General features: G+C 50.2%; 1 protein-coding gene across 17 annotated transcripts in view; it reads right to left on the bottom strand.

The window, feature by feature from the left end:
* Positions 1 to 16,193, bottom strand: part of CAMK2G (calcium/calmodulin dependent protein kinase II gamma) — a 112,056-nt gene extending 95,863 nt beyond the window's left edge. For 11 of the 17 annotated variants that reach the window (XM_046943016.1, XM_015288312.4, XM_015288315.4 and 8 more), the window contains exons 1-2: positions 15,949 to 16,193; positions 14,143 to 14,237 (exon numbers count right to left, since the gene is read on the bottom strand). In XM_046943016.1, coding sequence (XP_046798972.1) covers positions 14,143 to 14,237; positions 15,949 to 16,013 — 160 coding nt within the window. In that variant the 5' untranslated portion in view covers positions 16,014 to 16,193. Of the gene's footprint in view, positions 1 to 141; positions 14,238 to 15,948 lie in introns of those variants that run through there. The other 6 variants (XM_040702715.2, XM_040702720.2, XM_040702719.2 and 3 more) reach the window with 1 other exon arrangement.
* Positions 16,194 to 16,417: the final 224 nt, after the last annotated feature.

The following is a 16,417-nucleotide window of genomic DNA, read 5'->3' as shown; positions in this document are numbered from 1 at the left end:
CCTTTCCAAAAGTGAGCAAATCCCTAACAAAAACTTGGAAAAACCCCACCCATGCATTCCACCTCCACCTTTAACAAGGCAAGAACTGAATCCATAGGGATTCCAGGCAGGAGGAGTTATGCAAGCTCCTTCTCATACAACCTTGACACATGAACGTTCAGAAGTCACTGTCAGGGCTGTCCAAGACTGGAAAGCTACAGCATCCAGCCCCCAGTCTTCCATCACAATGTGACATCACAGCGTCTCAAATAAAATGCTATACATATCACTGGTCATCAAACAGGGGGATTTCTCTTGAATAAGTCAAGGAAATGTGGTTTGAACCCAAATAATGAAGCTAGGGAAAGAAATGAAAGCACAGAATCTCTATGCGTTCCTAACACTGGAATTAAGCAGAAAGCCTTTCTTCACTGCACGAGATGTGGTGGTAGGACCTGTGTCCACACATGTCAGTATTCACCACTTTTCCAGCTATTCCAACCAGTTGAGAGAGGGAGAAATGCTGGAAACCCTGCCTTGATTCTGGTATCAGGCACTCCAGGAACCAACTAAACACAATGTCTTCTTGGGGGCATAGGTGAATGGCTCCACACCCAAGTGCTGAATGACTCCTCTCTAAGACATAATACCTGTCAAAATAGGCTCTTCTGACAGTGAGATGAAAAACCAAGTTTCAGGGGATTAGAATAATTAAGAAGAAAAAAAAAAAGGCCAAGCCATCTATTTTAAGAGCAAGTTCCCTTTGCAATACTGGGATAACTTTAAACTAAGCAGAGAAAGCTGTAAGTACAGAGCTACCAAGAAACCACACAGAGAGAGGACTTGAAATGCAGATGTGTCCCATCCAACATCACATATAGCAGAACCACCAAAACACTTCTATACAGAAGGGCAACACGCACCACATGTCACCACAAGTCCACTCAACAGTCAAGAGCATGGAGAAGAGGGAAACAAAAAGACACTGCAGCTGCCCGTGGCCCTGGAAGAGTCTAAAAACTTGATCCTGTCTGTACCATGCACAAGTACGTTAAGCTATTGCCAAGAAACAGACTAGCAAAATGACTGTAGCAGAAAAAGTTAGCATTCAGTAAAGCAAGTTTGAATATAAGGAACACTTAAAAAAAACACACAGAGAGTGCTCTGTAAGCACTGCTAGCCCTGAGGACACGATCTAGCTAGGGGCACTGTCCCCCAGCCCTCCCACAGCCCCTTGCCCCTCGCTGCAGCTGGCAGTGCCCCGCGTGGCCCCAATACGGCACCACTGCCAAGGCGAGGCCACTGTCCTTTACTGTGCTCCAATGGCACTAGGCCTGAAAACCAAGCTACAGCTCCCTGCTGCCTCTATCCAAAGCTGCTCCAGGCTCTGCTCCTCACAGCCTCTGCCAGGAGGGTGACGCAGATCCCATCCCCAGATCCCATCCACACAGCGCAGCTCTGACACAGCGCATGCATGCACTCTTCTAAGCAGTGACTCCAGCCTCAGGAGCCACACACAGGCAATCTCTTCCCCTGAAACCTGTCTGGAAACCCAGTGCTTTTTCAACCCCAAAACCTCAGTAACTCCCTTTAGAAGGGCTCTTCTGAGTTTCATTCCCTGATGTGAAGAAAAGGAAAGAAAAGGAATGGGGCCAGCTGTGATAGCGAGAAGGGAACAACAGCCCAAGAAAAAGAGGCAGGCGCTCCTTAAACCAATACTGGCACCAGAGAACATGCACTGACAGCCCGTGGCCTCGTTCAGCTCTGCAATGTTCCTGTACTGCACTCATGCTGTGCGAGCTGGAGATAGCTGCCATAAAGATCAACTGTTCTCAGGTGCTCAGGCAGCAGATCTGGGGTGGGAGGCAGCAGAGGCGTGTAAAAAGAAAAAGCACAAACCTCCTGCTCTGGTCTGCCTAGGCTTTTGGCAGCAACTCAGTGCAATCCAATACATCCAGTACAAGGAGCAAATGGCCTGTTAGGGACAGCTCTGTGTAGTGACAAACAGCTCTGCAGCATTGACATCCCCATGTAGAAAGAAGGATAAGGCAGAAAAACTCCAGTGCACCCAAGATAAGCCTTTATTTCCTATCTCCTTTTATTTTTCCCCCCTTTCTCTCTTTTTTTCCCCTCTCCTGCGCCAATTCAGTTTCAGCACAACACTTAGGGTGGAAGCTCGGTGTTCTTTTCACAGGGAGTCGCGCTGCAGAGTCATTGTGACTGTCTCCCTAATCACAGGTGATGCAGTGGGAAGGGACTCTCGTCTCCCATGAGCACCATTATAACAGAGAGATCAGGCATGCTAGCAATGAGTTGGGAGTCCTTTATACGTCTCAGTGACATTTTCATCACCATAACTGGCCACGGGTAGAATATCCCAGGAAGCAAACCCTAAAAATAACTTCTTACAACAAGTCAGCCAGTCCCCCGGCAAAAGGGGAGGGAACACTGCTTATACATGGTTCGCACAATTCAGTTATTGCAAGAGGGACAACGAATGCCCAGACAAACAGGAGAGAAGGAAAACAGAGGAGAAAAAGCAGGTGGTGAATTACACAACTGTTTCTCCTGCATCACCGATGACTTTCCAAAGTGGTAATAGAGAAATTGAGATTGAATTCCATAGCAAAGTCTGCCCAGATTACTTGAACGTGCAGCAAAGGAGGTAATCTTGCCTGTTCAGCACCAGCAGAAGCAGGAGTGCTCTCCCACAGCTGCTGCCTTTGCAGAAGGACATGGGTACTGTTCCCAGCTCCAGCCCTGCAGGTCCCTGTGAGGGTTTCCTGCTTCCCAGCTACCTCGCTGCAGAAAACAGAGGGCTTTTCTCTACCAGAACATCCTCAGAAATGTATGGCCAAGAACCATAAGCAATCCCACGAGAGCTCCCAGTCACAACGGGGCCACAAGCAGCCCTTCCCTGCTCTTCCTACTCTTCCTCCAGTGAGCAGGGCTGTGATGCCAGGCAGTGAGGCACTAAATAGCTACACAGCCATGGCTGATGAGGCCTCTGCGACTCTCTGAGTCATGTGTTGAAGATCGCTGGCTTTGAATTGTAACAGGACATCCTGTGTAAGAAGTGAGTGTGCAACGAAGGCATCCTGACAGGAACGGCCCTAAGCAAACACCTGGTGAGACGACAGAGAAGCAAGGAAGGGAGAAGCAAGGAAGGGAAAAGCACGACAGGATTTTCCAGTTCCGAGGCTGCTGCCCATTGTGCTTTTCCAGCTGCTGAGCACCAGGTGCAGGCACAGACACGCAAGGAGGGGGTGGGGGGGGGGCAGTGACCATCTGCACCGTGCTGCTGCCCCTTCCTCCTCCTCCTGCAGAAGCCTTTGTGAGCAAGTCTGCCCAGGCTGTGCTGAGGACCCAGCCACTACTGCAGGCAGAGGGCTGGCTCGCACTCACTCCCTCTTGATTTACAGAACTTCCCTGCTAACAGCTGCATTGCAGATGAACCCTCTTAAAGTGGACACGAAGTGAGAGAGGCAGGAGGGCACGGAGCTGCTCCGAAGTGCTGTGGCCACACAGACAGACCCTTCGGCACACGGATGGTGACTGACCCCAGGAAGAGCTCCAGCCTGCCCACCTCAATTCAACTGCATATAGAGGGTCCTGAAGCACACAGCTGGGCACAGAAGAATCCCACTGAGGGAGCTCAGCCCTGGGCAGGAGCTCCTTCCTTCTCCCCATCACTACTCCCATCAGGTGCCGGTGGGCTCAGATGGAGCAGCCGGTGGGCAGGCAAGGCGAGCATGCGGCAGGGAGGTCCTAGCAGTGCCAATTCACTGCACTGCAGGATCCAGGAATCCAGAGATGCGGTAGGAAGAGTATAAATTCCTCTGGCTCAATGGAGCTGGAGATTTCACCATTCCCATTTCATTCCCCACTGCCCCTCCAGGTGAGATAGGTGAGATCTGAGTCGCGTTTTCAACACAAGGAAGTTCTCTCCATTTTTCACATAAGAAAAACCTCCAGTTAATGGTTCATACTTCATCAGGGAGATGAGCAGGCTGAAAAGCCCATGAGAGCCAAGGAACTTGTTGACCATTTGTGAGGTGGTGGCAGGGAAGCCTTTTGCAGCTCAGCCTCAGAACTGTGAAGATGCAGAGCGTGCACAGCCACAAGGAGTTAACACGGCATAATGCGCTTCCTTAAAGCTGGGTAACCAGTGCTGCAGCAACTGCTAGCAGCAGCCAGAGCCACCTGCACTTGTCAGCAATATTTGATAATGGTTATCAAGAAAGCAAACCACCTTGCTCCTCTTTTTTTCACATCTCTGATGCTGGGCTTCACTGTCTGCACAAGAGAGGCACGCCACGAGGCTCCCTGTCTGCTGCTGTCGAAGTGCTTTCACACGGAGGACAAGCTAAGCAGCACTTTGCTCCCCTGCACCATCCACGCTAAGTGCAGGGCTAATTCAGACACACACAGAGATGACAGTGGATCATTGCTCAGCACTGATCAGGCAACACCGAAAATTTTCAGCCGGACGACTTCCTAACAAGCAGTAGGCACAACACAATATCCTAATCTGCAGAGCTGGCAGATTCTAGCCCAGATGACATTCAAATCAGACCAAAATGGGCAGAGCTGGAAGCCACTTCTCAAGCCTGCAGTCCAAAAATCAGGAATATTTAAAGTAACACGAGATCTATGAATCACTGCTTTGACTTGCACTAAAGAAGCACATCCATCATGCACCAGCTTTGTCCCTGCATTGGCACTGCTTATAAACCAAAGCTGCGCAACTTTAACACTTCTAATCTCTCCGACACAATCTCAACAGAGGACATTTGATATCCAAAGCTTACATGGAGAGGCCCGAGGCAGGCAAAACTAAACTTAACACCATACCACCTCTCTGGGCACCGCACAGATGAGCTACGGGCAGCAATGAACACAACTTCCTTCTTCCACATCTATTTTTTTCTTCAGCCAACATGGGTGATTTCTTGGCCCATCACCCGTGAAATGTTATATGCTCTGATACAAGGGGAGTGGAAAAAACAAGATACACATTTTCAGAATGACAGCTGCTCCACTACAGTAGAAATGCTAAGTGTATTTGGCAAGCACTGGAGACCAATACAAGAAGAGATTTAACGAGCTGTTTTCCCTGCAAAAGCTTCCAGGGCACTCATGTTATTTGAAATGTGCATCTAATGAGTGTGGCCCAGAGAAAGCACTGGACTATCCCCCTCTCAAGTCAAATCTCAAGGCAGGCCCCTGAAAGTAGGCTTCTAGCAGTAAGCACACCTGCAGGCTCAACACACACATCCTGGAGAAGCAGGAGCTTCACACACCAGCTACATTCTGCTGCACAGTTAAGGAGACCCTCACCCAGCAGCGAGCCCAACTGTAAGCCCCTCTGGGACTTAAGGCACATCTGGAGCAAAGCAACAGCTTCAGAAAATAACCTCCTTGAAGAGAACTCATGGTAAAACTTGCCTGCTGCACTACTTGATGCTCAAGGAAAGGAAAGAAAGGTGCCTTTAAGGATTGCTAGCTCTTATCCCCCTTTTTCACCTCAGATTTTGGGCTGCAGCGTCATACCACTTTTCTCACTTCTTCCCTGGCATTGAGAAAAACCCCTCCTTGCTAGTCCACATCAACTGGCTGACTGCAAGTGACACTGCAGAGCAGAAGATAAAGCACCTCCAGATACTGCTACCCCAGCAGACAAGCTGCAGCCTACCCCAGTTAATTGCCTACAAGCGAGCTGAAAGTGAGGGGAGGGAAAAGAATCCTTTCTACAAACTTCAGAACCTGGCTTAGGTGCCTTAATATCCTTGTTCTCATTTGCAGCCCTTACTCACGAGAACTGAAAAGTTCACTGGCAGTTGGGCTGGTGGGAAAGACATACACAACTGATTTCCATATATATTAATTTCTCATTTCATAAATAAACGTTTTTAGGTAAGTTGAAGAAGCCCTTCTAGAGAGAGACTAGTTTTAATTACCATAATTCTATCTTGCTAAGTCTTTAGGCAAACATTTTAAGCTAACGTGTGTACTGTTGGACAGAGTTTTGCTGGGCAAGATGAGGTTTGTCTCTCCCAAAGCAAACTGCAGAATGGCACCCTGTAAGCTCATAGCAATGCCACGTGACACCACCTTCTGAGCGATGGTGCACTGAGATGTGGGCACTGAGAACAGACACTCCCATCATCAGCTCCTTGCTCCCCAGCCAGCCCCTAACGTACTCTGGGTCAGTCCACATAGCAGCCAACCAGCACAGACAACAGCAGCACACAGGGTCAAGACCAGCACGAGCACTAATGGTGCTGACACAATTTTGCATCAGACACTTTCAATGGCAGCAGCCTTGCACTACCAATACCACCCATGCAGGCTGGATGGGTTCACATTCAATAGCCTGAAACCTGCAGGCAACAACAAAACTCAGGGATTTGCACTAACACCAACATGGAAAAGCTCCAAGAACAAGGCAGGCAAGAGTTATTTGTGGGTATAAGGAACAAAAGAAGAGACTGATATAAGAAATGGACACTCTTCCCACTTCTTACTTCTCAGCTACCCAACTAATGCAAATCCTACCAGGAAAAACAGGACGCGTTCACCCCCCTCTCCAGCAGTACCCATTGCTGGGTCTGAACACTCCTGGGCACAGACAGCAGGAGGAATGTCCCTCCTCACCCCCCCACCATTCCGGTGGCTAACGGATAGTGAGCCTGGTATTTCTCACTAGGATGCTGTCCTTCGTTAATACATCATCACCCGCCCTCCTCCCTCCCTTCCCGCCTATGAGAAAGTTTAATTCTTTGGCTCACACGCATCTGGTAAATTTTTCAGTCCCTGTTTGCCACAGTCATCATGGCAACAGCCCACAGAGATAAGGCAGCAGCACTGCCCAGCAGGCACGGCAGCTCCCAGGTCCCACCGCCAACCTGTATGGTCCCGCTGGCCTGCCAGAGCCGTGCCTGCTCCCAGCCTCATCTCTGCGGGCACCTTCCTTCCCCAGAGAGGTGTTGGCATTGCCTGTGTTTTTCTTTTACATTAACTTGGTCTTCATTCCCACAGTGGCTGCTCTCTTCTCCAGCACTGCGCTCAGCAGCTTCTGGGACTCTGACAGAAGCACATTAACAGTGCGTCAGGAGATGGTACCTTGGGTACCCCAGGGAAAAGGAGCTTGTGTTTAACAGCTAACCAGCTCTGGCTTCCAGCACAGAGGAAAGGTTGGCTAGCACCTTTCTTAGCAGCAGGACAGAAGCCCAGCCTTATCCCAGTGTCACTGCTGAGGAAACCCCGGCCACGGGAACAACAGGAGAGCCCAGAGCATGGCGAGCTCAGGACAGGAAAACTGGATGGAAGCACCAGAACAGCAGCTCACTGCTGCCGAGAGATGTGTAACTCACGCCCTCAAGAACATAACACAAAAGTGCTGAGAGTACAGCGCTTATATGAGTCTATATGCATACATGCATTCTCTGAAAGGTCATCATATTCACTCATCTCAGAGATGGGGAATTCTCCTCTTTGCCTCTGCCAGAACCTGGCAAATCAGGCTCCGACACACAGAGCAGAGCCATGGTTATCTCCTCCTTTCCTGACAGGCAACAGACATTAACCGGCTCTCCTGACATCCCTCAACTATTCTCAGGGTTGTCAGGAATTCACCACTTGCACAACCACAAGCTTCCCTCATCTGCTCACCTGAAAGGTGAGAGCAACAAGGATTCTGCAGTGCCAGCTGGGAGGGAAGGAGGATAAAGCAGTACCACTAAACTTACATTTGCGGTAAAAGCATTACAGATGTCTAAAATTACTTTTAATTGACATGTCAGAAAACTGAACATTCAAAATAAGCTCAAAAATGAAAACATAAAGAAAAAATGAACTGGGGAGAACAGATAGAAAAAGCTACGAGGAAACAAAATCTTACAACTAAAGACTGAGTTTCCCCAGAAGGTTCCATCTATGCTCCATTGTTCTTCAGCAACTCTCAGTGCTGAAAATGTTCATTTCCAACATGCTGCCAGTCCCTTTCTTCAGAAGTGTTCTGCCACTGCTCTCCAGAAATCATACAGCCACACCAGAATGCTTGAGCAGCCACAAGAGCAGTACGCAGCGATATTTAAGTAGATAGTCAATCTACGAAAGTAAAAAAGGAACCTGCAATCAGCCCAGCTCACAGGGCCCCGGAGGAAAGGAGGGAACAACAAAAAAAAAAACAACAGGGAAAAAGCCACCATACCTGAAATACTAGAACAGGTGACAGGCAGGAATTAACAAAAGGGGAAAGACACCTTGGTTTTAAGGGTCACGTGGCAGACAGATGGTGCTCAAAGATGGCAAAGTGGAGAGAGATTTCATTTTACATTAGCGTGCTCTCCTCTTAAAAATCACCCGGTTTATGGGATCAGAAAAAATAAAATTGCTCAGGGGAGTGGAAGGGGACAAAGTTGCCACTGACCTCTCTTGAAAACAGTCGTGTTAATAACCCAACATGTCATGGAGGCTGGAAGAAGAAAGAATATATACAATCTCCAGAAATTTCTTCATGATCCATGGATGGGTCCTCTCTGGTGGTGATGTCTTTAGTACCATCCAGAGAAAGACTCAGTTTTAAGACTGTGAAGTTTCCACACTATGCTCCAGAAGGAGCAACAACAGCCACCACCAGCTCTTGCACTGGGCCCTTCTTACAAGGAATTCTGGCAGCTCTGCCTGCCCCAAACATTGCCAGGGACTTTAGCATCCCACCCTTCACTTGAGGGACACCTGGAAATATTTCCACCATTTGCTGATCAGGGCAAATGCTCTAGAACTGAGGGCTTCTGGACGTACACAGGAATTATTCTAATCACTACTCTGCCCCACACAAATCCAGGTTACACCGTGTGAATGAGAAACCCGACTCTTGCCAAGCCCCTTTCCCCACGCTCACGCTGTGGCTCTGTGAGCTCCGGCCCAATCTGGGTGCCCACTGCCCCCCCTTCATTGTTAATGCCGGAAATTTAATACTCAATGTGACCACAGAAAAGGCAGACACGAGCTGAAATCCTGTCTGCTCTGTTCCAGATCCTTTATAAAATATACAGTGTAAACTGAGAGGCAACCTGGGGTAACCCCGGCCATCACTGAAATCCACAGTGGGAAGAAGCCAGCTCGTGGCTGCAGGATGAGCTGTGCTCCCACTCTTTCCACCTCCCAGCCCACCACTTCCCTTGCTGATACCATCCCACGTGCCCCATCACACCAAAGCAGGTGAGAAGCCAGGCTGGTCCCCTAGATTCTCCCACTCCCTGTCCCACTTCCAGCCCCCACCTCCCCCCAAGCAAAGGTCTCTCCTCACACACATCCCTCCTTCTCCGAGCACCTCTCCAAGGGACATACCCTCCAGTGACACGCACTGGCTGAGCCCCCTCCCAGCAGCACTGGAACTTGGGCTGCAGCTTATGATCCCAGCATGCAGATCCCACCCTGCTCCCATCACTGCAGCTCATTTCCGTGCTCCCCAGGCAAAGCATCCCTCAGTCTGCTCACAGACAGGAGAGGGGAGGAGAAGCATGAGACTCAACACAGCACTTCTTGAGTGCTTAAAGACCTGTGGTAGAAGGACAGCTCCTCTCCCACTCCAAGTGACCAGACCTGATTTGGCTGCTCAGCAAGCATGGCTGGGCAGCCACAGCTTGATCTGCTGTCCTTTGCAAGAAAGGACATTTGCCCCCTGCCCATCAAAACAAGCAGGCAGAGAACACCTATCTCAGGACATTCCCACATGAGCTCAGATCTGTGCCTCGGCCATCTGTGACTAGCACACCAGGCTTCCTGTGCAGCCACACACACTTGTAGCGGGCTGCAGTGCAGCTCTGTGCACACAGCCAAGAACTGCTGCACTGGATTCCTTGGGGCTGGAGGGCAGCCCCAGAGCCCTGACCCGAGAGCAGGCTGAGAGCAGTTGCAAAGTGTATCAAAGCAGAAGGTGGTGAGTGATGCTGCTAAACTTCCTTTGTAGCATGCAAGCTCAATGTTTGAGCAGCCAGGAGAACTACTATTGACATCTCCAGAAAGCCGAAGTCAACAACCACTCTGGAACTGAAAGCCCAGGACAAGAGAGCTGCTTAAAAACAAACAAAAAACTGAATTAGAACCATCAAGAGTGCTTTTTCCGGGTGAGATTTGATACACACAAGTAATTCCCTGCTCCTCCCACAATCCACATAATCTCATGCAGGAACAACAACAAAAATAACTGGGTAGGCTGCAAATTTTCTTCTAATTTACAAATTTGGAAAGATGGAAAACAGGGAAGAAATTCCACCTCTGTATTCCACTGGCGAGAGCAAAAGCACAGCAAGGAGAAAGCAGCAAAGAGGTCTTACTTTCCAAATAGCTGCTCTGCATTTGTATTTCAAAAGCTGTCACTTGCAGGAGTTGAAAGATACAGATTTTCAGCAGCAAAGAAATATTAACAATTGAGGTAATACACATAGAGGATCCCTACATACAACAAAAAAGGGGCCAATAATGCTGTCCCTCTGCACGTGCTGGTAAGATCATTACATATGGTTTGATATAAACAACATGCTAAGACTTATTGCAGGATAGAGCTCTGCCTACTTCCTTCCAGTATAGGACTATTATCTTTAAACACGTTCTGGATGCATACTCTGAAAACAAGTGACAACTGGGCTTCCCCACTGCCAGCCCCAGGAAGCTCACTCTTACTGAAGACACCAACACCGGTCGGTCAGAACCTGGACATTTCCCTGCTGCCACTACAGCCTCTGCTTCTCTCTCGATCATTTTGACCACTGCAAGCAATCTGAATTGCTGCCCAGGATCCGCACTTTACTTGCTAGGAATTTTTACACTGAAGCAAGTACTCTGGTGACACCCACAAGATAGCTTCCAAAAAAAAAAATCAAAAAAAAAATCACAGCTATTACTTCCATCTGCCCATCGCTCTCATAAGAGCCTGGGCGTTCAATCCCATAGGAATTTCGGATGTCTGAGGCATTGTATTTCCCCATGTGCAATAACCACTGCTCTTATATACACCAGCTGAATGCTGACTAAGGTAAAGTCTGCTTCCTCTCCTTTTCCACAGACATTTGGCCCCTATTTAACGTTAAAGTTCTTGGCATACTCCTCACCAGACAGTCTTAAGCATCAACACAATATGAATAATAACAAATACTTCATTACAGCCCAAGTATGAATTTTAATCTAGACCAGCTCTGATTAACATGATTTAATAAAAGAGAGAACAGACATCTGAAAACCACAGACCAAAAAGAAACAAGGGACTCTCAACATCAGATTTTGTATTTTACAGAAGACGAAGCTTACAAGACTGGAGTTGTTCTCTTTGCAGAGAGCAGCACCATTCACCCTCCTTGCCTTCAGAGAAGCCCCATACCAGCACCACATCTCTCCACCTCTTTGAGAGAATAGTTTTACAAACAAGCCAAGTAATGGGGAACCCCTTAAACACAAACCGTTTACCCTTCAGTGTTCCTCTTCCTCCTTCCCACCTACCTGCATCAAACTACCGAGCACTTTCCAGTCAGCTATCTATTATTCCTTCACGAAGACTCTTGAAAATCAAAGGTAACACAAAGTACAGCAAAAGGAGCCTTGTTACCACTTCCCTGGACATAACCGAGGGAAGCACTGGAAAAGCAAAACTTCCATGCAGCCTCAATGGGCTGTACTCCTCACCAGCAGCACGGTGCTGCCTCTGGAAGCAACACTGACTATGTCAGGTAGTTCAAATTCTGCTGGAGAAAGTACAAAACATCAGATTTAGCCATGTTTAAGTTGGAGAGGGGCAGCACATCCCCGCCCAGGGGACATTCTGTTGCTGTGACCCTGGTGCAGGACACAGGTCTGGAGGGTGGTGGGCCCACCAGCAGGCAAGCAGGCAGGCAGCCGGGTGCGCCGCAGAGCCCTGGGTGTGCATCCTGCCAGGCAGAGATGTGGCCTCCCCAGGGAGAAGTGCCAGCTCTGGGAAAGGAAGCATCAGGCAACATATAGCCAGGGCACTGCAGAATTAACGCCGTAATTCTCCTCCTGTGCAGACAGCTCTATAAAATGCCTTTCCCCAAGACTTTCATTTTCAGGCTGCTGAATCGAATCTCTCTGATCACTGATTTACAGCTGCAATGTCCAAACGGCACGCGTTTTCCTTCAGTGCTTTAAGCCCTATTCCAAGGTGAACTCACTAAGTTCCTATCAAAGCATTTAGTTCCTTCTCGTGTTAACCTCTTGAGCTATCAGCAAACACAGCTGTGTAACTGAGGAACCCATATATTCAGCTGAACTTACCATCCACTTTTCATGGCGAACACAGGTTCTTTAGCTCTCAGCAAGACTTCAAGGAAACAAGATCAGTCGCTTCTTGTTTCTGACATTCTTCTACATTAGCAGAAACTCATTTCATTTCTTGGCTCTTCCCACAACTGTGCTCTAACCAATACCTTCCTAAGGAAACCATTGCCAGCTGCTGCAAGTCAGTTAGCTGAGGACCAGGTTAGTATCCTCAATCTATTTCACTGACAGGAAGGTACAAAAAGTAGAAGCTAATTCAAAATGTGGCTGTACTCACCCACACATCTCCTACTTGCTGGATCATAAAACTGTCATCACCATAACACAAAAAACAATTAGGATCTATATATTGCTCCCTCCGTAACTCATTAGGTGCCTAAACACTTAAAAAAATGACTCCATCAGATCTGCTACTTCTGGGCTTGTGCTGTTATGTGTATGAATTTTGTTTCAGTGCTATTACCCTGCAGTTTTTTTGCCATTCTCCTATCTCCAGCATTAATTTCAATATCGTCTCCTCTGCACAGAAACAACTTTTCCTTTGTAATCAGTTTCTCAAGCCTTCTCAAGCTTCAAGCTCAACTCCTCCCTTCCCTGAGGTGGTTTGTGGCCACTCACTGAGAAGATGACTCTCCGGAACTTGTCGTCCTCACTACAGGGTGTCAGGGAATATGGCAAAGAAAGCACAGCATTCGTGGCCATCAGCAAAGCAGAGACATCTTCCAAACCTTTCCCATACTGAGCTTAAGAGATTGGATGTTTCACCTTCACCAGTGGCCTATGTCATGTGACCATGGAGGGCACACCAAGTCACTCAGGATCTGCTGCCACCACCCAAACAACACACAGCCACACCAGCTGGTTCCCAGCATGACTTCACTCAGGCTGGGTACTGAAACAACAAATCATCATGTGTACCTCCACAAGGCATGGGTTTGGGGCAATCAGCCTTCTCACCCTGGCACTCTCTGCTTCCGATACTACTTCTCTGTGTGACTACAGTTAATTAAATTTCTTTGCCACTCTTCAAGCCATCTTATGCTCTTATCATCACAGTTCATATTTTGGTGCAACAGAGAATGGATATCCTTTTTCTCCTCTTTTTTAGGGATCATGGAAAGAAGCCCAACCCCTGCAAAGGATTCCCCGGGCGTTAGGAGACCACACTCCCTACACAAGGAAATACACCACCTTCTGTGTGTACGCATACCTCTGGGAATTGGGAAACCAACAGCTTAGGAGAAAAGCTAAGGTTGTTTCTCCTTAAAACAGCAGTCTGGCTTCAGCTTTTGGAAACTTTGGAGCTGAAGAACGCAAGCAACACTTGTTCTAATTCATCAAGAAGTCAAGTTCATTAGATTGCCCCACGCAGCCTATTTCTGCCTTAGGAGGCAAACCTGTTAGCGCCCAAACCCCCTACATGTAACTGCCATACAACAGGAGCAAGGTACATAGCATTCTTCCTTCAAACAAACCAACAAACAACCAATCCCACATCTGTTCTGGTAAGACAGATCTCCCAGGTAGAACAGCATTCAGCAGAATCAGTCTGCAACAATTCCCTTTGCCGGGAGTGATCAGAGCGCACGGACAAAGGTAAATTCTCTATAAACCCACCCCTTGTTCGGCTCACATGAGAAAGATCCTCCAAAGAAAAAAAACAACATCACAAAGTATCCATTTCCAGATACAAAAGATGTTCAATCATCCCATGATAACCTCCTTTTAATCTCCTCTTTGCCACATAACTCAATTACTTTGTAACAGACACATCGTGACCCAGACAAAACAACTCCAGATCTGTTTCAACGGCGATGAAATATTTTCTATTCATGAAAGGACCAGGAGTAGAGCTGAGGCACTAACCTCTGGCTGACAACTTTTTGGTGTTGATGATTTTTGCAGCATATTCCTGTGATGAACTTTTCTTGACACATCTGCGGACCACGGAGAAGGCTCCCCTGGAAAAGAAACGAAGAGGGCAGGCGCTATGAAACAGAAAATAGGAACGTGACAGCAGCAACTTCTATCCCCAGAGTGGACTAGATTGAGGACGGTACATTAGACACAGAGGAGGGAAACAACACATGGGAATCCAATGGACAGTGCATGCTGCCTGCTGAGCAAATCAAACCTGGTACATACGGCACTCAAGCGCCCGCCTGAAGATGCCTCAAGCCCCCTCACAGACAGAACAGCAACACTGGGGAGGGAGAGCACACAGGCACAGGGACAGAGCACGCGGGGACTGATGAGTGGAAGACAAGCAGCCCGGAATGATGTGGCAAACAGCAGCCGTGAGCCCATCTCCCAAAGACAGTGGCCCCAGCAGCTACATCAGACAACTGGGACGCACTCTGCCCACATTCGAGTGCTCGGTCACAAATCCCTGCACCACCTGGCAGGAGGTACTGGCTCCCTTCCATCTGTCTACCCACCTGAAAAGGGGATAAGCATGTACCTATGAATGGAGTGAGTAGGAAGCTACGAGGCTTCGTACATTTTCTCAAGCTGGAACTATTGATATTATTACAACTACTCCAAAGAGCCACTCGGAGAAGAGGTCTGAGAGAGAGGGAAGAAGGATTTCTGTGAGGAAAAAAGAGATAATACAACAGAGACCAAGGTGAAAAGACAGGGACTCAAAGTCTGCAGGACTACACAGATGAGCTCTCAGTGCTGTCCCTTCTTTAAAAAGAACAAAAAAAAAAAAAAAAAACAGGGTGTGAAAAGAATAACAACTGGCTTAACAAGAAAGGTTTGGAAAGGAGAAAAGGACAAATAAGAGAAAGCGGGGAGATAATTCCAAGTTCTTTTAGAACAGGAATATAACCCCACGTTCACGGACAAATGGACATATGTAGCTATAAGAAATGGGATCAGGAGCTGCGCAGCGGCCCCACGCAGCCCTACAGCCGGGCTGACATGGCTCGGATCCTCCTGACACTGCAGTCCTGTCCCTGCTTCCCCTTCCTCAACCTCTACCGACAAAGCAGCGCGCAGCAGTGGGAGCGCGGGGCCCGGGCTCGGTGACACACAGCCGCAGCGGCGCGGGGAGGGACGGGGACAGGGAGAGCCGCAGCAGAGCCGGGCAGCTGGTGCAGGAAGGGAGGGAGCGGGGAGCAGCGGCACCGGGAAGCAACGTCTCCGCGATCCCGCCCCGGCTGCCCCCGCGCTGCCTCCCTGCCCCTCCAGGTCCCCCGCAAAGCCCTGTGCTAGGGTGCAGCAGCAGGTCTGCCAATGCGGAGACAAGTGCGGAGGGAGGAGGAAGGGCGAAGCGCCGTGCAGCAGCACCTGGTCCTTTCTCAGGGACAAGGAAGTGGGGACGAAAGCATCGCTGAACGGCGGGGACGGCGTCGCGTCCCGGCGCAGAACGCCCGGAGGGAGCGGCAGCGTGCGGCGGGGAGCAGCACCGGGCCGGGGAGGGCAAGGGGGGAAGAGAGGAAGTGCCGGGGTGCAACAGGAGCGCGCAGCCCGAGGCAGGCGGCGGGGACCGGCAGCGGTTCTGCTAGGGGAGCAGGGCTCGGAGAGGAGGATTACGGCGACTAATCTCCCCTCCTCCGGCTCCTCGCGAAGAGCCGAAAAGCGGCTCCGGGCCGCGCCGGCAGCTGCCGCGGCGGGCGGGCGGACGGACGGGCGGGCGGGCGGCGGGGCGCGCGGCGGGCTCCGTACTTGCCAAGCTCCTCGTAGAGCTGGTACTCGTCGGTGAAGCGGGTGCACGTTGCCGTGGTGGCCATGTTCGGGCTGCGGAGGCTCAGCGCCGCTGGGGCATGGGGCAGGCGACCGGGACGGGCCGGGACGCGCGGCTGGGCGGCCTCCCTCCGGGCTCGGCGGGGCGGCGCGGGCTCCCCCCGCGCCCGGCTCGGCGCTCCCCGCTCCGCCGTGCACAGTCACCGCTCGCCGGGGAGGGGAAGGAGGCAGAGCCTGGCCAGCACCGCGAGAACTGGCTCGGAGACACCCCGCGCCGGCCCCCTCCCTCCGCCCCTCCGCCGGCCCCGGCCCGCCGCGGGGTGTGGCCGCCGGGGGCGCTCCCGGGGCCCCGCAGCGGCGACGGCGCCCGGGGACTGCGGGCGGGGCGCGGCCGCCCCCCCCCGGGGGGCGGCGGGCACTGCAGTCGGCGCTCCCGCCCCGCGTCGAGGGC

Source organism: Gallus gallus, chromosome 6, assembly GCF_016699485.2.
Source record: "Gallus gallus isolate bGalGal1 chromosome 6, bGalGal1.mat.broiler.GRCg7b, whole genome shotgun sequence".
NCBI classification, from domain to species: Eukaryota; Metazoa; Chordata; class Aves; order Galliformes; family Phasianidae; genus Gallus; species Gallus gallus.
Note: the sequence above shows the minus strand (reverse complement) of the source record. Positions and strands in the feature narration are given on the sequence as shown.